This window comes from Pristis pectinata, chromosome 10 (genome assembly GCF_009764475.1).
Source record: "Pristis pectinata isolate sPriPec2 chromosome 10, sPriPec2.1.pri, whole genome shotgun sequence".
In the NCBI taxonomy this organism is placed as follows: Eukaryota; Metazoa; Chordata; class Chondrichthyes; order Rhinopristiformes; family Pristidae; genus Pristis; species Pristis pectinata.
Genome location: NC_067414.1, coordinates 62,724,518 through 62,749,985, shown reverse-complemented (window position 1 = coordinate 62,749,985; position 25,468 = coordinate 62,724,518). Strand labels below are relative to the sequence as shown.

The window sequence follows — 25,468 nt, the reverse complement described above, 5'->3', positions numbered from 1 at the left end:
TACGAAATCCAAATCTTCCACTTTGGAACTCATACGACACCTCAATCACTGATCTCCATTCCTTTGTTCCGAAGTATCTGCCACCCCGAAAGGCATCCGAGACATGGCCGTCCACACAAATACCTGTTTCCTTCTACAGGTTAATGACAAAGTGGACTCCACTGAATTATTCCAAAAATCCATGCATGGATTGTAGTGACAGACACAGTTATTGTTTTTCATCCATCAATACGGAGACCAGCAGGCTGGTGTATCTCTCTCACGCTCACTCTCTGCTCCAAAAACGTCATTATGTCCTTACCTCCTGTTGTTGTAACCAGGCCTACACATACACACATACACCTGTGCTATGTCTTAAAGGGACATTCACCAACATTAACCTAATCCGTAACAGGCGGTGCACTTTGGAAGGACAAACTCCAAGGTGGAGTACAAGATTAATGACAGGATTCTGGGTAGTGTGGAGGAGCAGAGGGATCTGGGGGTTCATATCCACAGATCACTGAAAGTTGCCTCACAGGTGGATAGGGTAGTTAAGAAAGCTTATGGGATGTTAGCTCTCATAAGTCGTGGGATCGAGTTTAAGAGCCGCAAGGTAATGATGCAGCTCTACAAAACTCTGGTTAGACCACACTTGGAGTACTGTGTCCAGTTCTGGTCGCCTCATTATAGGAAGGATGTGGAAGTGTTGGAAAGGGTGCAGAGGAGATTTACCAGGATGCTGCCTGGTTTGGAGAGTATGGATTATGAGGAGAGACTAAGGGAGCTAGGGCTTTACTCATTGGAGAGGAGGATGATGAGGGGAGACATGATAGAGGTATACAAAATATTAAGAGGAATAGATAGAGTGGACAGCCAGTGCCTCTTTCCCAGGGCACCAATCCTCAATACAATACATGGCTTTAAAGTAATTGGTGGGAAGTTCAAGGGAGATATCAGAGGGACGCTTTTTACCCAGAGAGTGGTTGGTGCATGGAATGTGCTGCCTGGGGTGGTGGTGGAGGCAGGTACATTGGTTGAGTTCAAGATATTGTTAGATAAGCATATAGAGGAATTTAAAATAGGGGGATATGTGGGAGGAAGGGGCTAGATAGTCTTAGGCGTGGTTTAAAGGTCGGCACAACATGGTGGGCCAAAGGGCCTGTATTGTGCTGTGTTTTTCTATGGTTCTATGGATTCTGTACAGTTATGCATGTTTGAGAAATTAAATGTCAAAGCACTGGTAAATTGTTTGATTCAACCAAGAGAAACCAGCCTTATAGTATGATATTTATGTATTCCTGTGGATTCATTTCCAGTCAGCTAATTTCTTCTGCCTTGAAAGACAACTGAGTCTTTGGTGATGCAAATCATTATTAGAGAACTTTTTAACTGCAGACATTTTATTACCAGATGCTTTTAGCTTGGTTGAAGGTAAATATGGTAGATTGAGTCTGCATTTAGTCTTGAGCAATGAATGACTTCTGTTGTTTCACTGGCCTATGTTTCAACAGTGAGACCTTTCAGGAGTATGTTTTGGATGCAGCCAAGTATTCTTCTCTTTTTCTGTCTCAGTGACATCCTGCAAAATTCTTTTTCAATGTGGTAATCCATCCGTACACAAGAGTTCTCGGATGTTGAGAAAAATTGATGTGTTTAGCTGTCATAATGCTGGAGTTCTCAGCCACAGTATTTTGAAGCCTGGCCAGCTTCTCCAGTTAGACATACTTAGTGTCCAGCATCTAATGATACTTTTTTGAAACTTTGCTGGCATTTTGTAATAATTGATGACATGTTTTAAAAAAAATCAAATTTCAGCAGCCAAACTTAATATACAGTCACAGTTTTAAAAAATATTAGTAAATTAGTCTATTTATTTTTTCACTATAGTGAAAGATTCATTTAAAAATGGTTACTTGTACTAAAAGTATTTCTCTTCTGTAGTTAATTGCTTTTATGTACACTTATTATTCTGACGAGTACAAACGATACAAAATTTTTAAAAATGTATGCCCTATAGCTATATAGTAAAATAATTTGAAGCATTCCATAACAGTATTAAAGTTGTAAAGAAGCAAAGAAAAATAGATAAAGGCAACAAAAATGCCACAATATTTTAGAATATTTTCCAAAATTTGCAAGCATTATATTTTCCTACCCCTGATTTTTCCTAAAGAACATTTATAAAATAGATTAAATCCAGGGGCATTTGAGTGGCAGTATTTCCTTATAATCTTATCTTGCCACCTAAGTGTTTTACTGTTTTTAACACATTGTATCACCAATTTCTGATGATCATTTATTTGTTGGAGTAATTTTAACTTCTTAGCAGTCTTCCTATATTGGTATTCAACAGTCTGACTTTTGAAGTCTGGCTATAAAAGTAAAATACCAGGGTGAATTGGATATTTAGTAAATAATATTTTTACAGTATTGTAGCCATGGAAATGGGTAACTAAATATTGTTTTCATAATGTATTAACTCTAAAAACAAATTTGTAATAGTTTTACATTAAATTTTTGATCACTGTTACGCTATTGTGATTAGACTATAGATTAATTGAAAATAATACATGTAATTTTTGTATTAAAGCTTTCAGATCTGGCATAATAAAATTTGAATTGTATAAATTTCTTTTTAACTTGATTGTTGTGAAGTTTTGATAAATATCTGGTGTTACGTCCTGCAAAGGTAATGTATATACTCCAGCTGAAATGCATAGTGTCCATGTAAAAGCTGGCCCTTAAATGAATATTTTTGATTATAGATAATAGCTAAACTGTATCATTATCAAAAATGCTGGGTTTAGATTTTGAAAAGATGTGATAGTAAATGTCTTTGGTGACACTGTATGAGCAAACAACCAATGAAAGATGTTCTATGGATTATATACTGATTTGTACTTCAACCCTTGATTTGAAAGGTAGCATTCATTGTGGAGTACAGCACTATTGCTTGAAGCACATGCTTAAAGAATTTGAAAGTCAGCCAGGCCTGGCTACACTTGTATTAACAGAAGAGCAGTGGCTAGTTCTTTTGGGGGATCTTGCTTACTGAGCTTTACTTTCGTTTTGATCCTAGCAGTATCACCCCTATCATACTATGAATATGTAATGTAATTTTTCCTTCCATAAGAAAGGAAACTACTTTTAAGGCAAATTTGCATTTTTGGTGTCCTGAATACTTTGTCCATCTGGAAAAGGAACACAACTTGCTTTGAGCATTTATAGACAGAAATGTAGAAATATTAACTCAAAAATTAATTGTAATAAAGATAGTGATAATTATTTGATTTGAAAGTTTAAAGTAAGAAATATTTTAGAGAACAAGTGGTCTCTGTGCTATGTTATTGATTCAGTTGAACTACAAAGAAAGGAAACTGCAGGGAGGTGAGGAACTGAACAGTGAGGTATTGGTTTATTATTGTCACTTGTACCGAGGTACAGTTAAAAACTTGTCTTGCATACAGTTGTACAGATCAATTCATTATACAGTACATTGAGGTAGTACAGGGTAAAAACAATAACAGAATACAGAGTAAAGTGTCACAGCTACAGGGAAGTGCATTGCAGGTAGACAATAAGGTGCAAGGTCAAACAAAGTAGATTGAGGTCAAAAGTCCATCTTATCGTATAAAGGAACTGTTCAATAGTCTTATCACTGTGGGATTGAAGCTGTCCTTGAGCCCTCAGGCTCCTGTATCTTCTGCCTGATGGGAGAGGGGAGAAGAGAGTATGACCCGGGTGGGTGGTTGTGAATACTCAAGGAAATGCTATATTGATCAAGGTTTGATCTGTTTAGCTAACAATGGAGGAATTATAGTGGTTCCTGAACATCAATCTATTTTGAGGTTTTTCTATTGCTAATAGTCAGAGAACTTTTTTTGATGCTTCACTCTGCAGTAAGGAATTTGCCAGGTGATAGTAGTCTCAGCCATTTCCAGAACTCTGGTGGCATACTCTATCATGACAGCAGAAGTAGAATTTTAGCACGATTGGGATTCTTTCTGTGTAAACGTAAATGGACACACCAGGTTTATTATGCTTTTGCTCAGCTGATGTTGCTTGGTAATGATGAATATCTCGCTCTAGTTCTCCAGTAGCCAGAACTTCATGTTGTAGTTGCCAATGTTAACAGAGTGGCTCTATCGATTTCCATAAAATGATTTTGCCATTGATTTGCATTTATATATTTATTTCCAAATACAATTGAAGTTTGATGGAAATGAAGTACTTCTATTCTTATAAATTAGATCATAGAGGGTGGGACAGTGATGCAGCTAGTAGAGTTTGATGCTGACCTCCCAGTGCTGTCTGTGTGGAGTCTCCCTGTGATTGTGTAAGTTTTCTCCTCTGTCCCAAAAGCGTGCAGGTTGATAGATTAATTAGCTACTGTAAGTTGCCCCTATTGTGTAGGTGAGTTGTAGAATCTAGGGAAAATTGGTTAGAATATGGGGTGAATGAAGTGGAATTAGTATAGGTTTAGTGTAAATAGGTGCATGATGGTTGAAGGTGGGCCCAGAGGCCTGATTCCATGCTCTGTGGCTTTGTGATTATCACGTCTTTTCTGTGTGTGGGTGCTTCATTTCGAATATTTAACTTTAAAGCATAATTGCTAAAGTAGATATAATCAGCTGTCTATTTTCAGTAATGAAGCTTGAAGGAGGAATGTGGCCACACACAATAGAACTCTTCACTCTTTAGATAGTTCTATGGAAATTTTAATATAAACCTGAACTGACAAAATAGGTAGTCCTCCATAATACCATATGTTTGGCCTCCATATGCATGGAGGACTATCTATTTTATCAGTTCAGGTGTCCACATTCCTACTTCAAGCTTCATTACTGAAAATAGACAGCTGCATATATCTACTTTAGCAAGTAAACTAGCTAAGATGCACACAATAGTGCAAATTAAAACTTTTTAAAAAAAAAAGCTTAATGAAACTAAGTAACACTACAACTTATGTAAAATACCACAAGTAATATAACATAAGATATTACAGGAAACTAGAAGAATTGTATGATGTAGCATCATATGATGAGAAATACTTTTGAGCATGCTACAGTATTGTAATGCTTTGATATAGATTTATGATGGACAGAGTCACAGTAACAAGACTGATGAAGAGATACACAATGTAGTCCTGTGAAAATTTCTTCCAAATATGTTCTCCAAGTTGAGGGTTGGTGGGGGTAGAGAAACTTGGTTAATTTTATTAGAAGTTTTTTTTTCCATATTTAGGATTAAATGTTCATTATGGGAAGTGAGCTACAAATGCACTGCCATTACTTTATTTGATTTTTAAGTGGTATTACACCCTGTTTATTATCTGATACATCTTTTAATGGTATTAAATTTATATTACTCTTGTTACAGATCCCTTGTTTGTAACCATGACAAAAACGCACGTAATTGTGGCCTCCAAAGAAGCTTTCTACATTTGGCAATATCGTGTGGCCAAGAAACTCACAGCAATGGAAATCAACCAGGTGGCACCAACAAGGAAGGAGGGTCGAGAAAGGTTAGTATTATAAGTTATTTGAAAGGTAACAAGTTTTGACTTGCCAGCACAGTCACAATACAATGAAAATATGACTGAGAATAATAACAAATGTCACATTTACCTTTTCCTGATTGCTGACAAAACTCCACTGAAAAATACGGCTTATGCCTGACCTGTGAAGAATGAGATTCATGAATATCTTGCATAATTTAACTACAAACTCCCTTTAAACGGGATTCCTGCCCTCAGGCACCTTGATTGACAGACTAGAGACCTGTTGGGCAGGAAGCCCAATTCACAACACTGAGTCATAGGAAAAAGCATGGGTATATTGAGGGAGTGTTGATATCTTAAGGAGGTTTGTCTCATGGTGGGACAAAGATTGGGCAATATTTAGTGGAGGTGGCTAACTGATAAATGGTTTGTGTGTTGCTCTGTTTGCATGTTGAAGAGTACCTGATGGTAGTTGACCAGGAGCAGAATGTGTTGGGATGTTCAAGTTGGGGATGGAGTAAGCATAGCTTGTTGTATGTTCACTGGATCCTGTTGCCTTACAGCTTTTCTCCCCTATTTCCAGCTATCTTGTTAGCTGCCCAGGTTCAAAAATAAAATGACTATTAAAATGAAGGCAAACATCTTTGATTATAGTGTTTAAATGATCAACTCATTTCCTAGAAGTGTATAAGCAACTCACACTTTGTATTTGTTGAAGTCAGCATATTCAAAGAATGTTCCAATCCTATTCCAGGCATTTTTGATTTAAGTCTGACTTCAGATTGCCCATTTTTGGAATGTTTGGTTCATCCCTGTGATCTTTGCTACCTCCCCTCCTGTGAAATACAGAACATTTCATTTTGTGCTTGGAAATTGAGCCTTAATCAGATAACAAATCTCTTTGTACAATGTAAGTTTGACAAAGTGCTTTGCGTTTGATTTTTTTTTGGCAGGTCAATATAGACTGTTATTGGACAATAATTTATTATGACAGATATTACTCCATTTGAACTAAAATCAATCATCATCTTTATTAATGGACAGGTATCTTTAGTTATAAATAACATGGATACTGGCATCCTTGTTATTTGTATTGGTTTTGAATTTTTCAACTTAATTATTTTGTAACAGAAATTTGTCTGTCTCTTCTACTGATAGAATTTATCACATTGATGATGAGACATCAATTACAGGAGATGGAAGCTTGGATTTCAGTAGGGCCTTCTCAGTAAGTGTTTCTTTTTAATTTGATGTAGTAATCATGCACCTCTTTTGGGTTATTATTTCTGTCTAGAAGCAGCAGTAGGAAAGTATTACAAATATAATTATCAATAAATAGCCATTGTGGGTAAGTAGGAATAGAAGACTGAGAAATGCCACACACGTGACATTGAGCTTTATTGAAAAACTTAATATTAACCCCTCTAGAACAATTAGGAGAAACTTGGACTGTGGGTGGGAGAATAAATATAAAACAAAATTGTAAAATGTGTCCCTTTTCCACATTTACAAACCATTATGTCTGTTATTTTGTGACTGATTTTGAGGCATGCCTTTCTCTTATCTTCCAAAAGCAGCCCTCTTAGTAGTCAAATTTATCAGGCTCTGATGCAAATTGTGAGCTTGATTTAAATTTAACAGCTGATATACCTGACAGCGATTTGGAAGCAAGAACTTCAGGTTCCAGAAAGTTAGTGCTTTTAATAGCACAACTTGTTAGCCTGTGAAAGCACAAGTGCTTTCTCTCAGTTCTTCAAGGAAGTCTTTGGGTTCCTTTTCTACTGGGCTGTACCCTTTCGTTGCTGCTGTGATCAGTGACCTCCAGGCTTCCACATTTGCCTCATTCTTATTTTTTCCGTTGCCATTGCTGCTGTCTTCCTCCACTGACCTCCAACACACCAAATCATAGCCTCTTTCTTTGTGTTGCCAGACTGAACACCCAGCAATCTTTGATCTCTCCTTCCGATTGCTATGGACCATTGTACTCTGCTTCCAATATTCAGTTCCATTGACTTGAATGAAACTGAATTTGAGAATGAAATGGGGCATTTGACAGCTGATATTATTGCTTGGTTAACTCATGTGACCATGGATGTATTTCTACTCATTATTACATGTTCTGTACCACTCTTAATGGCTAACAGGGAACACAAATTGAAATTATATGAATACAGAATTAATTTGTGATACTAGGGCATCCTGTATATTTGGGAATTGTATAATAAATATTATAGTGCTATCTATCATCACTTTGTAAAGAGGTATTGTCGATTGTTAAAAAGCATTATACAATCAAACAACATGAAGGCAAACTTTAGCCTCGCACACTTCCTAAGATCAGATTCATTCCTCGTTGTTTTCATGTTTAGCACAGTTAGATTTATGTGGAGCCTTTCAGCACCTATCTGTAGGCTGCTTTGCACTAATCAGGAGTACAGTCTCAATTTAATCTACATTTACTTAATAGGCTGTAGCCAGCTTTTACTTATCTTCTTCAATTTTTTATTCTTTTGTTCATGTCTTCTTGGACTCATTTATCCCTGCAAAGTGTTATTCATTTTCATGGATTATGATTTCTGGTTTGAGGTTTGGTTGAGGTATAACTAGAATGTGAGGTTATTATGAATATAGTTTTAGCTTTTATTAAGCAAAGAATATTATTTTGTTCATGTTGATTGTTTCTAATGTTTAAAATTTGGCTTGATTTTGAAGTTTACACACTACAGGTGACCCCCATATTACAGCCGTTTGGGTAACTGAAATTCACCCTTACAGAATTAACAAATCACTACCCAAAAATTTGAGATATGGAGTCAAGCTCACACTCATGGAATCTATGTGGGGTTTGGGGGGGGGGGTTGGTGGGGGGAGTAAATAAATAAACAATTTTTTGGACACCCATTTCTTGAGATGTACAGATGCACATTATGGAAAATTGCAATAAAATTCTAGGAACACGACCTCCCCCACCCCCTCACCCCTTAACGTGGGGTCACCTGTATTAATAGTCATCTGAATCTGAAATGAGCCTATGTTTGTGGAAGTGTGGAAAATTCAATATTAACAGTATATGCATACATTTTTATGCTTCATCTATTTGAAATGGTGGTATAAAATCTTTAATTTTGTAATGTTCTTCCCCTAGGCAACAAAGGATGCAATCTGCTGCATCACTGCATCTGATAAGATATTGATCATGGTGACTACATTTGTTTACTTAGATTGGAAGTATCTGTTTAATATAAAACTATATTTATTAATTAATATGTTTCACACGTTGAAGGGTCTTATCCCTATTATCTGTAACTGTATGAGCTAACTTTTCATAACTTTTGCTTATTGAGGTTTATAAATTTGGTAATCAATGCCTTTTAGATGGGGAATAGTTAACCAGCCTTCTAAAGGACCAGTCAGAAAGTGATTGTCCCCTGGCCAGATATGTACATGCCTGGGAGGGAAGTTCCTTAGGTGGCAAATATGCATGCAGGCCATAATCAGAATAAAGAATGTTTATTAGATTAGAGAGTACTATGTTACTTGCAGGACATTTTGCAATCATCCCAGCACTTATTTTTTTTGCCCCTTTCTGAATTCAAATGTCACAACGTGTTTCTTACTGACAGGAAAACTGTTATACTCACCTGGATGTGGAGGCAGTACACTATGTTAATTATTATTAAAAAATTAAAGTCTTTTGCTAGCATTGAATTTGCAACATTCCTGGAGTTCTAACTATTGCATTAGTGTGTCACAGTAATTTTTTTAATTGGTCCCTGACGATAATAATGTGTCGATATATTTTTTTGTCATAATCTGTTTTAACTTGGAAGAATCCTCTTGCACCTTTGTTTGAACTACTCCCCATAGAATATCTCCCTACCACCTTTGCACCTTTGTTTGACCTACTCCTTCCATAAATTATCTCCCTTTTTAAGTATGCAAGCTGCTAGATGAAGAAAAATTAATTACCTGCAACATTCTTAGAAAATGAAGCAACTGCCATGCACACCTAAACCCCATTTACAAAACCTGTTGAAGAACACAGCTGCCAGCTTGTGCCTTGCAGGGGATTTCCACAATGAATTTAGTCTTTTAAGCTCTATATTATTGTTTGCATGATCATTCATATATGCTGCAGGGATTGGTAGGGGATTGCTGTCATGTTTTGTGATTATATTTTTTATTAATTTAATGCAGTAAAGAGAGCTTCCTTTAAAGTGTTACATATGGAATAAAATGGTTCAAAATTTTTTAAAAGATAAAAATGGTGCTGTGAAGTAGGGTTCCCAATGGTACTGTACTGTGCGGGACTTCCCATAACCAAATGGAAATTTGGCGTCACTGTATGATCTGATACAGGATGCCAGTTTTACCATTAAAGGCAATAGAAATGCTACCAGGTAAAGCCCTCCCCACAAACTTTGAATATGCTGTTAGCAACCCCAGTGTGAAGCTAGTTGATTAAAATAAATTGCTGGTTGCTTAACATTGATTTCCCTGCAAATCATAAGTAATTCATCAACTTGAATTCATCTGCACTGAATACTTCACAACTGTGGAATTATTTGGTTTCTTTCTGACTCTGAATAAGGGAAAAATTAATGAAAAAGAGACAGGTGCATGACTTGGGTCCAGAAAAACTTATAAGAAGATTGGAATGAAGGACAGTAGTTAAGTTATTTTACTTTTATCAAAGAAGATGATTTGTTAATGTGGAGTACTGAAACAGACTTATTTCCATGTGAAACCCAAGTATTATTGCTTGAACTAGGTAAAGTTGATCAAAATTGATGCTTTGCCTGTTCACCTACTGTGAAATAGAACAGACAATTCCTTTTTATAAAACCCATATTTTAAGAATGGCATAAAAGCTTGAAGGGTTTGACCCAATGTATCTCTTTTCATAAGAGCTAGAAAATCTGATCCAGTTATGATTCTGTTAAGATCTATGGGACATACTTCATCTGTGTTCCTGACTAAGGATTTTCTTTAGCTGGATTGGAATAATTATTACCACTATTCCAAAAAAAAAAATCTAAGGCAAGCTTTGAATTTGTAATAGCCAGGCAGCAGGGGTGTACATCAAAAATATCACAATAGGATGGTGCTGATCATGTAGTTTAGTTATAATTATAGCTTGAGTCTACTCTCATAATGTCTTAAAGATTCCTTCATATTTGAACCATAAGGATGATCCACTATATTGCCAAAGGGATCTGTTCCCATCATGTGCCCCTTCTCTGAATACTTTAAGTAAACTCTGCAGTTCCCCATTATCTCTTTGTTACATGGACCTAAGATAGGGTGATCACAAGGTGTCATTTAGGAACTGGAATTGAAAACAAAATACCAGCTGCAGAGGAATTTGAAGAGGAAATTGTTTTAACCAGTTTTGTACAAGATGAGTTACACAGGTTTATATTCTCCAGGGTCGTGAATCAGGAAGAATTCAGAAATACAGTTTACCAAATGTTAGCCTGCTCCAGAAGTATGAGTTGAACTGTAGAAGTTATCAGTTATCATTGAACTGTAATTCCAGGTGAGTTTCTCACACAATAATGAAGGGTGAAATCTTTCTTTATAGAAGTCTTTTTCAGTAAATAGACTCTTATGATGTCCAGTGTGAATAAAATCCCAGGAATAACATCCAGCAGAAATGTAATGCATGTTGCTGGATGCCACTGCACAGATCAGAGGTCCTTCATGCATTATGGGACAGGTGCATGGAGATGCCAGGAATGATCAAATCAAAGACATCATTAACCACAGTCTAAGTCCCAGTGTTTAAGTCACAATTTAGTTTACCTGTAAGTTGTATATTGCATAGTGCAATGCCATCTAATTTGCAGGCAAAGTTGTTAATTACAGTTAATGTGGTATGGGAGTCATCTTGAATTTTGTTTGAATTCACTTTTGATGTAATTTTGTTTCCATATGGAGTGGAATTTGCGAACTCACTGATAAATGTTCAATTCATTTGTTTAAAATAAAATTGCCAACTAATTTCATTTACATTTTCCTCCATTTTAACTTTACATCTCAGGATATTTTACTTTGCTAAAGATACTAAAAGTAGCTTTCTGAGCATTTTAGTAAAGCTATATCCTGGATATAATACAAGTTGATTATATCCAGTGTCTAATTGGAATAATTTAAAATTTACCAAATTGTAGTTGATAAGGACAATTGAATTCTATTCAATGGCAGTACTCATAATATAACTTTTATCTGTCCAGCCGCCTTGCCATCATTGACATTACAGGTATTCTGACATTTTTTGACCTTGAAACAAGAACAGTGGACAGTACAGGACAGCAAATAGTAGGTGAAGAGCTGAAATTTGAGCGGAAGGATGTTTGGGACATGAAGTGGGCAAATGACAACCCAGATTTGTTTGCCATGATGGAGAAGACCAGAATGTATGTTTTCAGAAACTTGGACCCTGAGGTGATGTTTTATCTAAATTAGTTTTAATTTAAGAAACATATAAAACAATGTGAGATTTCAGAAAACCAAAACAAAATGCGAGAAAAATTCATTGGTTATGGTGGTACCTGAGAAAAGATAGGAGTTATTGTTCAAGATGTGGTAAAATTTAAGCTTTTGGTTTTGAAAAGTTCCAAAAAGTATATGAAAATCTAAAGAGGTAGGAGATTGGGGGGGGGGGAGGGGTAAAAATCAAAGTATACATAACTGGTTCTTTTTAAAACCAAAAAGCAGGGCACAGCTAACCAGAAGCATGAGGGGAGCAAAAATCAGGACAACATTAAGATGGTAACCATTCAACCCTAAATAACAACTGCCCATTCACAATGGTAGCACTTGCTGCTACAGGGAGTGTAGAAACTAGTATCTAAAGGCAAAATACCAAAACAAAAGTGCTGTTCCTTGAGGTGTTGTGAAGTTCCTGATTTAAAAAAAATGTGCCACTGTTGCTTGTGCTTTCATTGAGCTTTAATGAAGCAGTGCAGAAGGGTGAAGATGGATGTATCTGAGAGACATAAGATATCATTGTTAGTCATATGTACATTGAAATACACAATGAAATGCATCTTTTGGGTAGAATGTTCTGGGGGCAGCCCACAAGTGTCGCCATGCTTCCGGCGCCAACATGGCATGCCCACAACTTCCTAACCCGTACGTCTTCGGAAGGTGGGAGGAAACCAGAGCACCCAGAGGAAACTCACATAGTCACGGGAAGAACGTACAAGCTCCTTACAGACAGCGGCCAGAATTGAACCCGGGTCGCTGGCGCTGTAATAGTGTCACGCTAACCACTACACTACCATGCCTGCCCGTTGTCGGCACCATTGTGTAGACATCATTATCTGCACAAACATTATGAGCAGAAGGGCTTGCTCTCATGCTTGTTTCCATGTTTTGTGAAAGGGTATGGATGGAGGCTTGAAAAGGCAAGTGACATAAGAGTTTGGAATCACAATTTTGGATGTTGTAAATGTTCAACAAAAGAACAGTCACCATTCGGCAGTGAGCAGCAAATATTTAATCTCTGTATATCATAGTTGCTGCTTAAGTTAGTACTTCACTTGAAAGCAGCATTTGATGCTGTTATCAGAGGTGTGGTAATCAACAGTCTGGTGCCATGTCTTTCCTACAGAAAGTAGACAGGGAAATAAGGAGTCATAGAGTCAGGCCCTTTGGCTCAACTTGTCCATGCTGACTGTGTTGCCCAGTGAGCTAGTCCCATCTGCCCACATTTGGCCCATAGCCCTCTAAACCTTTCCCATCCATGTATTTATCTAGATGGCTTTTAAATGTTGCTAATGTGCTTGCCTCGACCACTATTTCTGGCAGCTCATTCCAAATACATACTACCGTTTGCGTGAAGAAGCTGTCCCTGATGTCCCTTTTAAATCTCTTGTCTCTAATCTTAAACCTATACCCATCTGTTTTTAGCACCTGCACCCTGGGAAAAGGACTATGTGATTTCACCCTGTCTATGCCCCTCATTATCTTGTATAACTCTATCAGGTTGCCCCTCAATCTCCTATGTTCCAGGGAATATAGTCCTAGTCCACGCAACCTCTCCTTGTAACTTGGATCCCCAAGTCCAGGCAACATCTCGGTAAATCTTTTCTGCACTCTTTCTAGTTCAATAACATCTTTCCTACAAGAACAGGGTGACCAAAACTGTATACAATACTCCAAGTGAGGCCTCACTAACGTCTTGTATAACTGCAAAATAAGTTCTCAACTGCTATAACTCCCTGACTAATGAATGCCAGCGTGCCAAATGCTGCCTTCACCACCCCTACCTATCTAATGAGTCGCTTTCAGCGGACTATGCACTTGCATTCCTAGGTCCCTCTGTTCCATAACGCTCCTCAGGGCCCTACCATTCACTGAAGAAGTCCTACCCTAATTTGATCTCCCAAAATGCAATACCTCACATTTATCTGGATTGAAAGCCATTTGCCCATTCTCAGCCCACATTTCGAGCTGATCAAGATACCCCTGTAATTTTTCATAACCTTCTACGCTGTCTACAACATCAGCTATTTTAGTTTCATCCCAGACTTACTAACCATGCCTTGTACATTTACATCCAATTGTTTATATAAGTTATAAGCAACAAAGATCCCAGCACTGACTCCTGTGGCACACCACTAGACACAGGCCTCCAGAGAAACAACCCTCAACCATCACCCTCCTGCTTACTAACACCAAGCTGATTATGAATCCAGTCAGCTATCTCCCCCTGGATCTCATGTGATCTAATCTTCCAGACTAGCCTGCCATGAGGGACCTTGTCAAAGGTCTTGCTAAAATCCACACAGACAACATCCACTGCCCTACCCCCATCGACCCTCTTGGTTACCTCCTGAAAGAACTCCAGAGATTTGTCAGATACAACTTCCCATGCAGAAAGCTGTTCTGACTGTCCCAAGTCAGACCCTGTCTCTCCAAATGTTGGTAGATCCTGTCCCTCAGAATCCCCTCCAGCAATTTACCCACCACCAATGTCAGATTCACCGGCCGATAATTTCCTGGCTAGTTTTTGCTATCCTTTTTAAACAGCGCCACATTAGCCACTCTTCAGTCCTCCGGAACCTCACCAGTGGCCAGAGATGAAGCAAAAATCTCTACAAGGGCCTCCACAATTTCTTCTCCAGCTTCCCACAGGGTCTGAGAACGCATCAGATCAGGCCCTGGGGATTTATCCACCTTAATGCACTTTACGGCTTCCAATACCTCCTCTCTGCTAATTTGTATGTGGTCCAAGACATCACCACTCATTTCTCCCATTTCCCTGGCCTCCACTGGTTTCTCCACAGTGAAAACTGAAGGGAAATATTCATTAAAAATCTCTCCCATTTCCTTTGGTTCCACACACAGATGGCCATGCTGATCTTTAAGGGGAACTATTCTCTCCTTAGCCACCCTTTTTCTCTTGGGATTTTGCCTCCCCTTGCTTGCCATATCCTTCTTGTATCCTCTTTTTGCCCTCCTAACTTATCTCTTCAGTGCTCTCCTATTCTACTTGTAGTCATCAAGAGATTCAGTAGTTCCCAATTGATTATGCGCAATGTATGCCTACCTCTTTTTCTTAACCAGAGCCTAAATATCTCTTGTCAATCAGGGTTCCTGAAACCTACCAGCTGTGCCCTTCACCCTAACAGGAATATCTGATCCCTGAGCTCTTGACACCGTGATATAGTGTTCATCTCAGGGCCTGTGATCAGGAGATGATATGTGACAAATGTAGGACAGAGTGTAAGACATTTTCCCTTATACCTATTGAGTTTTGTCTGAACCTGTCCAGGTGGGCTAAAACCAGTCAAGACTCGGAGCAGCATGACCCTAAATTTTTAATTCTTAAAGATTTTTAAAACTAAGTAAACGCTATAATGAATATCGTATAGAGCACTTTACCTAATAAAATATTTTAAGATTCTACAAAAGAATTGTATGAACTTGCATCATATAAAAAAAATTACAAAATGCTGTATATTGACATTGTATTCTAACAATCTTGCACAGCTTTAACTGTAACTTGAACCCGCATGTATTTCTTTAACTTTGAGCATGTCACTCTTGCAATTTCTCAAGAGTTTGTTTGCACCTCTATTGGTGACAGTCCTGTCCACAGTCTCTCGCAAGTTGTCTCTAGCTTGCCCCCAATACACAGTTTATAATACAAAAGTAACACTGTAACAACTGATGATGCAACAACCTCCCTCTGTACAGTTCCATATGTCCACATGTATCTATGAACTCCATGATTTAATTAGTTCTTGTCATCAATTTTCACAGAGGTTGTTTTGAGAAGAAAGAACTCATGATTTATTAGCACCTTGAAAAGTTCTTACTCAGGTGGATTCTTATCTATTGAGTTGGAAATTCTGGGGCAATCATGCCACAGAAGCTCCATGGAGAAAGGAGAGATGTGTGTCATTGGGTTAGTTTTCAAACTCTTCAGAATGCAGTCAGTTCTTTTTATATTAAAAACAATCCTGTGGTTCGTCATGCCATACTGGGATCGAAATTTTGGTCAACTTGCAGTCAATGTTAGTTCACAGAGTGAACAACTTACATAAATGTGTAGGTTGACACAAGTTTAGCTTAAAGAGAGAATATAATTCAAGCCTGTTTTGTAAATGAAGCTTGAGCCCTGATTTGGTATAAGATATGCTGACTAAAGTCACTTGTAAACATCCCTTCATATCTGTTCTTTTTTCAATAGAACCATCTCCTGCTGTTCCTATTGTACTTCACTGGCAAATCAAGCTCACAGTATTTATTGAGACATAAGAGACTGCAGATGAATCAGAATCAGGTTTATTGTCAGTGACATAATGCTGGAATCTGATTCAAAAAATGAGCTGCTGGAGGAACTTGGTTGCTCTGGCAACATCTGTGGAGGGAAATGGATAGTTGACCAGTCCAGATGAAGGGTCTTGAACCGAAACATTGACTGTCCATTTCTCTCTGTGGAGGCTGCCTGAGTTCCTCCAGCAGCTCGTTTGTTGCAATGATTCTCAAGGTTTGGTATGGCAAATAAAATCTCATAGAAGCAATATGATTGGCATTTCTATTTGCAGGGAATAGGTTAAAATTGCCACCTCTGGTTTTAAGAATGAATTATGTGAAAGATTGACTAACATGTTAGTTGCCTGATCTTTATTATTGTAGTGCTTTTTTTAAATGCAATTTTTGATATATTTGGGACAGAACTGAAGATGTAGCTAGTAATTAGTTGCAAGGTGTAGCAAGTTGCAGTTTAAAAGGAGTTTTGAGCTTCTGGAGTTGTTTGTTTTAATACTGGCATTTTTCTTTTCATATTTTTAGGAACCAATTCAAACATCTGGGTATATATGCAATTTTGAAAATTTGGAAATCAAATCTGTACTTTTGGATGAGATATTGAAGGTAATTTTTGTGTAATATTTATCATGTGGATCAATTAAACCATTGTTAACATTATTTTATTAAATAATTTACCCAAAAATGTTTTGCAATGTGCATTTATGCTGTTTCCACTTTCATTACTGGTTTAGTTAATATTTATCCATTGCATCCTGTGGCCAGGTCACTGTTATCCTGTGGCTTATTCTGTAAAATTGATCTGGATATTTTTGAATGCTTAACCTTGCAGGGGAGTGTGGTGATGTGCTTAAAACCCCAACAAAAAAAAGTTGGAGATTGGTAGTGTTGGATAGTGTGATCAGAGCCACACAGTTGAGAGGGAGGAAAAGAAAGTGAGAGATTGGAGTGTGGTAGATAAGGGGTGGGGTGAGGTGGTACGTGGTAAATGCCTGTTGCTGTAGCACATTCTGCTAAAGGAAGATTGAAAACAGTCTTGAGGTGCTGTAGAAAGCACTCCTGTCTTGCTATATTTTTTGTTTGCTTTCATGAACTCTGGAAAATGTGGCCAAGGTTCCTAAATTTGATTCCCAGTGACACTGGGAGCCTGACTGAAGTAAGATTAAAGAAATGTCCTTTTCAAAATGGAACACAAAACTTGATACCTTAAATTTTTATCAAACCCATTCTTGATTTTAGGATATTGCGATGGTTGGGGACGTTAAAATCAAGATCTTCATACCTGCAGGTATTGGGGAGTGTGTTTGTCATTTTCAGGGAAACATGGCAGTGTGTACTTGGCACTCAGTAGTTACTTACCTGACAATAAGTAAAATGTTTCTTTCCATTTTGAAGGTTTGATCTAAGTCAGTAGGAAGGGTGCTGCTTGTGCTGCCCTAGGTTATCTGTCAACAAGTCTGTTGGCTGATCACAGACCTGTTGGTGCCACAGGAGAGGGTGTAGGGTGGTGTGGGGGGAGCAGAGAGGACAACTCACAGGAGATCACATTCATAATATTGTATGGAAGCAGATGATTTGTTCCCTTGTGATGTCGAGACAATAGTTACTCTGGATCCTCTGGGATAGATATTGCAGGCTGCTAGAAGGTGTTTTGCTGTCAGATGTACATAGTATCCTTTGCTTAACCAGAGGCTGTCAAAATCATCACTGCTCTCAACTTTAGAAAATGTATTAGGACCTCTGGGTCAGTGGCCCACAAATGCATCCAGCAAGTGACTGGCTTGTTCTGCAGGATTGCTGATTTATGCCAATTTTGCCAGTGATAATACTGCTTGCATTGAAAGGGCATGATGGTTTGTCTCTAACTGTTTTCCCACATAAGATATCTTTATTAGTCACATGTACATCAAAACACACAGTGAAATACATATTTTTGCGTAGTGTTCTGGGGGCAGCCCGCAAGTGTCCCCACGCTTCCGGCGCCAACATAACATGCCCACAACTTCCTAACCCGTACGTCTTTGGAATGTGGGAGGAAACCGGAGCACCCGGAGGAAACCCACGCAGACACGGGGAGAACGTACAAACTCCTTACAGACAGTGGCTGGATTTGAAAGAAGGCTGTAGAGTGTTATTGACTGCAGAAATGTGGGAATCAGCACCCCTACAAATTGCCCAGGAACTGGTCTATAACAATAATAAAATGTTGTTTTGAATATGTGAGCAAGATTCCTGGCAACAGCCATGAAGTCTTTATTATATTCATTTAAAATGTGGGCAATGACATTTTAAGAATGATGAGGAATGACAAATAAGACTGCTACATTCAATCTCTGGTCATTACCAGAAGTGATATTGAACTAGTCCATCGTCATGCCAAAGCTCTGTTTTTGTGTCGTTCCAGTAAGCACTTGTCAAGGTGTGCAGATGGTTAGAGTATTTCTCTGTCTGGACAACATCTCGGCAATTGCTGTTTGGACTGTGATGAAAGTGTTGTGCCACCAGCTGTGGAATGCCCAAATAATTGGATTTGTATTTGACCAGTGAAGCAATTTAACAGTCAACTATAATTCACTTGCTGGCATTCTTATCTTTGTGTTGAAAGACCTGAGTGGAAAAAGTGGAAAAACTTTGGCTTTCTATTGCAGGACTAAGGATATGTTGTGTTGTAGAACATGTTATCGTTCAGATGAGACTTTGAACTGATGCCTCCTTGGTTTCTAAGGTGGATGTGAAAGGAACCAAGGCTCTAGTTTGAAGAAAGGCAAGGCAATTCCCTTGAATATGCTGGCCAATACTTTTCAATCAATATCACTGAAATATGTGGGAGATGCACTGACACTTTATTTGCTGTGAATGTTCTAAGGCCTTGAAAGCTGCTATGTAAATGCAGCTCTTTCTTTCCGGCTATTTTCAATTCTTTCCATTAAAAAGCCACTTGCTAGCAAGCAACCAAGAATAGGCAAGCTGAGAAAGTGGTGCAAAATAATAATATTTATGTGTTTTTAGTAAAAGATAGAAACTTAAATGAGTAACAAGGCTAGGCATCATTTTCATACCTCTGTGCAAATACAAATTTTAATCTCCTCGCACTCCAAAAGGTGTAATCCTTGTGACTCTGGTTAGACGACTTGGATATGTGCTCTGACTGTTGACTGTTATTCCTTGTGTTTTGAAACCCATGAAAAGCAGTGTAAGCCATTAGATCAGAAATTAGCATGTCATGTTCTGATTATGATGTGGGCAATGGCTGAGAACTAGAATCCCAACCTAATGATAATGAGGTGATGCTGTGGATTAGTGTTCAACCTTTTTTTTTGAAGTAAGCAAAATCTGATTTGATGCAATTATGATTTTGCGAGCTGTGGAGTCCTGTGTTGAGTAGTTTGAGCAGGCTTTACTTGGTTCCTAGTGTTTTGGGTGTCTGTGTACAAGATGTTCTTTTCTACATCATTGACATTCTCAATGAAAATAAAAATATATTTATTTTAAGTAAGGAAGATGTGTATCTGTATTCTGCCTGTTGTTGTAAATTAATTTGTATGTAAATAAGTAACTCCATTTTGAGTGCTATTTTCTCCACCACTTGTTACTATGCACTTAGCTTGCTGTTTCTGGTTTGGAATGATTCCATGTTACACAAAAAATTGTTAAGGTGGTTGGAAATAAAGCCTTTAGTCCATTGCCAATTTGTCCTGGATAGACAACGTTATGGCAATCTGGTTGATAAACAATCAAAAGCATTTCCTTGTTTGGATCACTGTTTGTGAATTACACAGACACCATTAAGATCCAACATTTGGATGATGTTGCTAATATTACTGTTAACATAACGGGTCCTCTTGATACATACATGGGAATAAATATTAAACTCTGGCATGACTCATTAATTTCCAGACAGTACTATCTGTCAGTTAGTCAAATCTGTCTGCACTTTGTCTACTTCTTGATTTGGTGCAGTTAGTTAGGCTCTACTTTTGATCTTTATACTATTTAAATTTTGAGAGAAAGCACACAGTTGAATGTACCAAGGCTCAAAGAATGTACCAAAGTTCAAAACAATCAGTTGGATGCACTTGCATTGTTTTTTTTCCAGCAGGTTAGAAGCCATTATGATAGATTAAAAGCTGCTCCATTATTTGGCTGGTAGCACAAGTACTAAAACATACCTGGGAATATCAATAAAAATAATAAAAATGAAATTGAAATAATAAAAGCAAATAAGTATTAACTGAACAAAACTAATTTAAACCAACTGAACTAAAGCAAATAAAATAGGTTCTACTTACCATTTTCCTGGCAGTCATTTCTTCCCATAGATTTCAATAAGGCTGCTGTCCTTGCACTAGGCCTATACTGGCACAGGTTCAAAGGGTGGACTTCACAGTCAGAGCACTGGAAAATCTGAGAATATTTGTGTGCCCCATTGAACTCCATGAGGAGTCCGTCGATGCAACAGTGTCCTGGGCTGGTAGTTAACTGGAGTGGAAAACTGCAATTCAACTTGTACTAAAAAGTACTGAGCTTCTGCTTGGTTAAGTGCTTAACAGCGACCAAGTCAGCTTTTCCCTGGCTTTCACTTTTTAAAACTCTTCTACTTTTTTCTATTTTTAGATAATATTGACATTCGCAACCATTCAATTTAAACAAAAACAGAAAATACTGGAAACACCGAGTAAGCCAGGCAGCATCTGTGGAAGTAAAAACAGAGTTAGCATTTTAGGTTGAGTAACCTTCATCAAAAATAGGAAAGAGAGAAAGAAAGTTAGTTTACAGTTGTAAGTAGGGTGAGGTAGGATGGATCAGACAAAGGGAATCTCTCTAATAGGCTACTTCACCTCATTTTATATTTATTGTCACATCTGTGAATTTTGAAGTTGCATACCTCTGTACCTTAGGCCAGGTCATTACTTGGGAGCTACGTTGCTGTAAATGTTCCCTGGGGAACAACACAGTACACTCTTTTCAGACTTGATTTTTGTGTTCCCTCTCAATTTCCATCTATCACTCACCAGCCAATGTCTCAAAACTCCCCTCTCCCCTCCTCGGCCTGGTTCCATCTGCCCATCATCCCCACCTCACCTGGTTCCTCTTACCTCTTTTTACTGGCTATCTTCCCTCTATACTCTGTCCTGATGCAGGGTCTCTGCCTGAAAACTCAACCATTCCTCTCCCTCCATTGATGCTGCCTGATCTGCTGAGTTCTACAGCAGTCTGTTCTTGTCTCTTATGGGGTGATCCCAGGGATGTTGATGAAATTATCTGGTTGAAAATAAGAGGGCAGTTGGAGAGAGTGTGAAGACAACCAAAGGAACATAAAAGAAGTGAACACAAGGAAAGGAATACAAGATGTGTTATGTCATTCTAAGAATTGAATCTATGCCAGTTCTCAGAGCAATCCTATTCCCCCTTTTATTTCCCTGTGATCTATTTTATCTCATACGAATGGCCTCTGATTCTCCCACGAGCTACCTGCACTAGGGGTAATTTACAGTGGCCACTTAACCTAACAACTAATGTCTTCTGGGATGTGGAAGGAAACTAGAGTGCCTAGGGGAAAACCCTTGAGGTCACATGCAAAGTGTACAAACTTCACACAGACTGCACCGAGGTCGGAATCAAACCCAGGTTACTGGGAGCTGAAGCCCCTCTCCCTCCCCTCCCCTCCTCTCCCCTCTCTGGAAAGTACATGGAGGCCATGCGCAAATGGACAAAAAGTGCATGACATACTAAAGAACCTCCTCGCCTGTTACATCAGGCACAACTTGCCCCACCTGTATCAGAATTTGCAGTTACTACACAACAAGCTTCCACTGCGATTTTGAGATGATTGAAGTAAGTTATTTTCTGCAGTCAAAGAAGTTGTTGTCCAGATAGTTGGGTGGAGCCAGGTTCGTATATTAAGAAAATGGGAAAAGGGCAAGAAGGTGGAACAAATTGCATAGTTGTATCAAAGAGCCAGTATAGAAGAGAGGAAATCAGTGGCTTCCTCAATACAAGTCATTGGCAATCCTGATTTTGAATGTAGGTGTTTTGTATATGTTGAACACAGCAAGAGTAAGGTCTTTAATATAATTAATGCCAAATTAAGAATGTACTAGTGTCAATGCAGAAGCATATTTTCTAGGGAAGAACACATTGCATTGCTGAGCTCAGTCAATGTATATTTACTAACTTCCTACTAATGTTGCTTGTGTAATTAGTACTCTTTCCTTCTCTTGCCTGCCTGCCACTTTGGGGACTATGCTTTAATTCTTACTGTTGTGCACTAATTTCTATTTAGCTTTTGGAGCCACTTTCTGATAAGACATTGATATTCAGCATTGCACACACTTCTAGCAAGAGTTCCCTGGTTGACTAAAAATAATAGGCTAATATATGAAAGTCATAGCTTTTGTATCCTTTTCTCAATACAAAGTCTGACTCTACTTTTCCCTCCCATGTAAACCCAATAAAAATAACTGTGGTGCACATGGTGCAAACTGTGGTCAGATGCGATCTAACATGGGAAAGGCGTGTGGATTAGGCCTTGGATTTCTGTAGGAAGTGGGTTTAGAGCTAGATTCGAATATGTGATTTCGGGTCTTCTAGCCAATTTGGATGTCGTGCTGAGCAGGTGCAGAAGTGAATGCCCGTGCTTTGCATACAATCAGCAATTGTTACAAGATCAGTTTACTAATGCACTGTACCCTGCATTTACATTTATCTTGTTGTGTAGTGCAATTTTATAAAATAAAATTTATTGGATTACACTGTGCTTGAGATTTTTTTTATTGGCATGCCCCACAAAAGCATCAATATGATACTAAAATATTCCCCAATCTTGCAGGCTTTTGAGTCAGCATTAGGAGTCGATCACAGCTTAACCTTCCCTTTTGTATTCCTTCATTTCTAACAAGGAAGAGCATTGACCTTCCCACCAAAGGCTGACTAAGACCAGAAACTTAACTTATGCAGAATAATGATGTTGTTTTCGTCTCTACCACACAGCATTAATATATCATTTGCTGTTTCTGCAGTCCTAGTAGTTTTAATCAACAATGTTTGATGTAAAATGACAAAATAAATGCTGTGGTTATTTGTCTTGTGGATTCAGTTAACTCAACGTGCATTGTCTTTATTATTCTCTCAGGAGCCAAGCCAACCCAACAAAGACTACATTATCAACTTTGAAATTCGTTCACTACGTGATAGTCGGAGTCTGATTGAGACTGTAGGCATTGAAGATGCCTGCACATTCATTGAAGAGAACCCACATCCTAGACTTTGGTGAGAAGTATACCTGGACAATAAATGCTTCACCACTTGTATTATCTATTATCCAAAGTTTACACCTGCTTTGCATTTTTGTCACTCTTGTGTGCAAGTGTATTTTGTAGTCATCCCATGGTGTGAAGGGGCACAGGGAAGGAGTGGGTGAAAAAAGGGTGTTTTGGAGGAATTAACAGAACTCTGACAGTGATACTTTAAGTGATGATTGTCTGTCTTCTCCTTCTGCAGTGTACAAAAGCTGATCCTAAAATGCATCCTGAGCTTTGTTTTCTTATTGACTCTCATGCCTTAAAAACTTTGAATTATTAATTTTAGATTTTTCTGGAGTAAATTATAATTCTCTAAAATGCAGAACTTGTAAAAGGGGAGTTCTATCAAAATAACATTGGGCTTAACCTAGAAACAAAATCTCCCTTTTTGGATCAGTAACAAATTTGTACTGATGACAATTCAGCATGGTCCTTCAAATAAAAGTCTACTGCATTTGCCTTTTTCACGTCAACATCAATGACAAGAGAGTTAACGGTACATTAGATTAACAAGCTACTTGTATTTATGTAGCACATCGTAAAAAATTTTTGAATATCCTTTGACAGATGGTACCTACTTGGGTTCAGTTCATTTCTTCATTGTCTGCACCTGGATAAGGTAGAGACTACGGAGAGTAGTCAGGGCCCTGGGCCAGGTCCAGGAAGATGGGACCCATTGTGGCTACAAGAACTGGTCAGAGGCTAGTATCTTGTGGAGAGCAACTCCTTAATTTCCCCAAAGGTTTTCTGTGAGGCACAAGACAGATTAATAATGAAACACCCTCTGCTTTCCTAGGTGGATCAAACTCTACACAATCTGGGATGAAGCAACTCATTTGACTGGTTACGCATGTACACTTCACCAATTGCAAACTGTGGCTGCTGTGTGTGTGATCTAGAACATGCACTATGATTACTTATTAAGACTACTCCTTCCAAACACTCAACCTCTACACCAAAAAGGGCAAGGGTAGCATGTGTGTGTTGAAGCCATGACGCCCTCCTCTTCAAGGCATATGATCATTATGATCTGCAAAGATATCACTGTTCCTACAATAGGCCCTGGAACCTCCGACAGCAGTGTGAGACTATGTATACCATTTTAAGACAAATCCAAGAATCTGGTACCAGAAATGGGAGGTTGTAGATGTCTGGAAATACAAGTTGAGGAAAAAACTAAGTAATGTATATTTTATCCCTTACATAGTGTCCCAGAATGTGCTTGTTTTATCTTTAAGGAATTTGATGATTTCATGTTAGCGGCATTAATCCTTCAAGAAACCATATTTGATTTGGCTTTTCTTATTTTTCTCTATTTATTTATTTATGGGATGTGGGCATCACTGGCAAGGCTAACATTTATTGACTGTATCTAATTAGCCTTGCAGCGGTGGGCCACTGCCCTGTGGCACTGCAGACATGCTGTTGAGTTACTTATAATATCAATAACTGTAATGGAACACCATATACTGTATATTTTTAAAAAATTAAGTACAAATGCACAATTACTTGCTTTTGAATAAGAAAATGTTAAAAGTAAGTGAGAGACGTGTGAATAGCTATAAGAAAATCTCAGCAACCAATCTTGTTGTTTTCAGCAAACTTGAGGGTAAACTTATGTAATTGCAGTCATTCAGTTTCCTTCTCTTACTTTGTCCTGTAGGTATTAGCATCGGAGGCAATTTTGCATAAATGTACAATTTGTAACATTATTTCCATTGCATATTTGCTGCTGATTGTTGGAATGCACAATAATGCCTTGTACATGATTATAAGAAAGTTGGTTATTTATTTTAAAATGCAGTAATAGTGATGTATCCTTTGTTTTTCAGTAGAAACAATAACAAACTTTTATTTTAGTGCCATTATGTACTTTTCTAATATTGTAAGATACACAAGT

The 25,468-nt window shown here is 38.1% G+C and overlaps 1 protein-coding gene across 5 annotated transcripts in view; it reads left to right on the top strand.

The window, feature by feature from the left end:
* Positions 1-25,468, top strand: part of wdr35 (WD repeat domain 35) — a 60,650-nt gene that overhangs the window by 21,494 nt on the left and 13,688 nt on the right. For all 5 annotated transcript variants that reach the window (XM_052025000.1, XM_052025001.1, XM_052024999.1 and 2 more), the window contains 7 exons: positions 5,362-5,506; positions 6,641-6,710; positions 8,628-8,681; positions 10,912-11,021; positions 11,719-11,929; positions 16,793-16,873; positions 23,400-23,536. In XM_052025000.1, the coding sequence (XP_051880960.1) occupies positions 5,362-5,506; positions 6,641-6,710; positions 8,628-8,681; positions 10,912-11,021; positions 11,719-11,929; positions 16,793-16,873; positions 23,400-23,536 (808 nt within the window). The remainder of the gene's footprint in view (positions 1-5,361; positions 5,507-6,640; positions 6,711-8,627; positions 8,682-10,911; positions 11,022-11,718; positions 11,930-16,792; positions 16,874-23,399; positions 23,537-25,468) is intronic.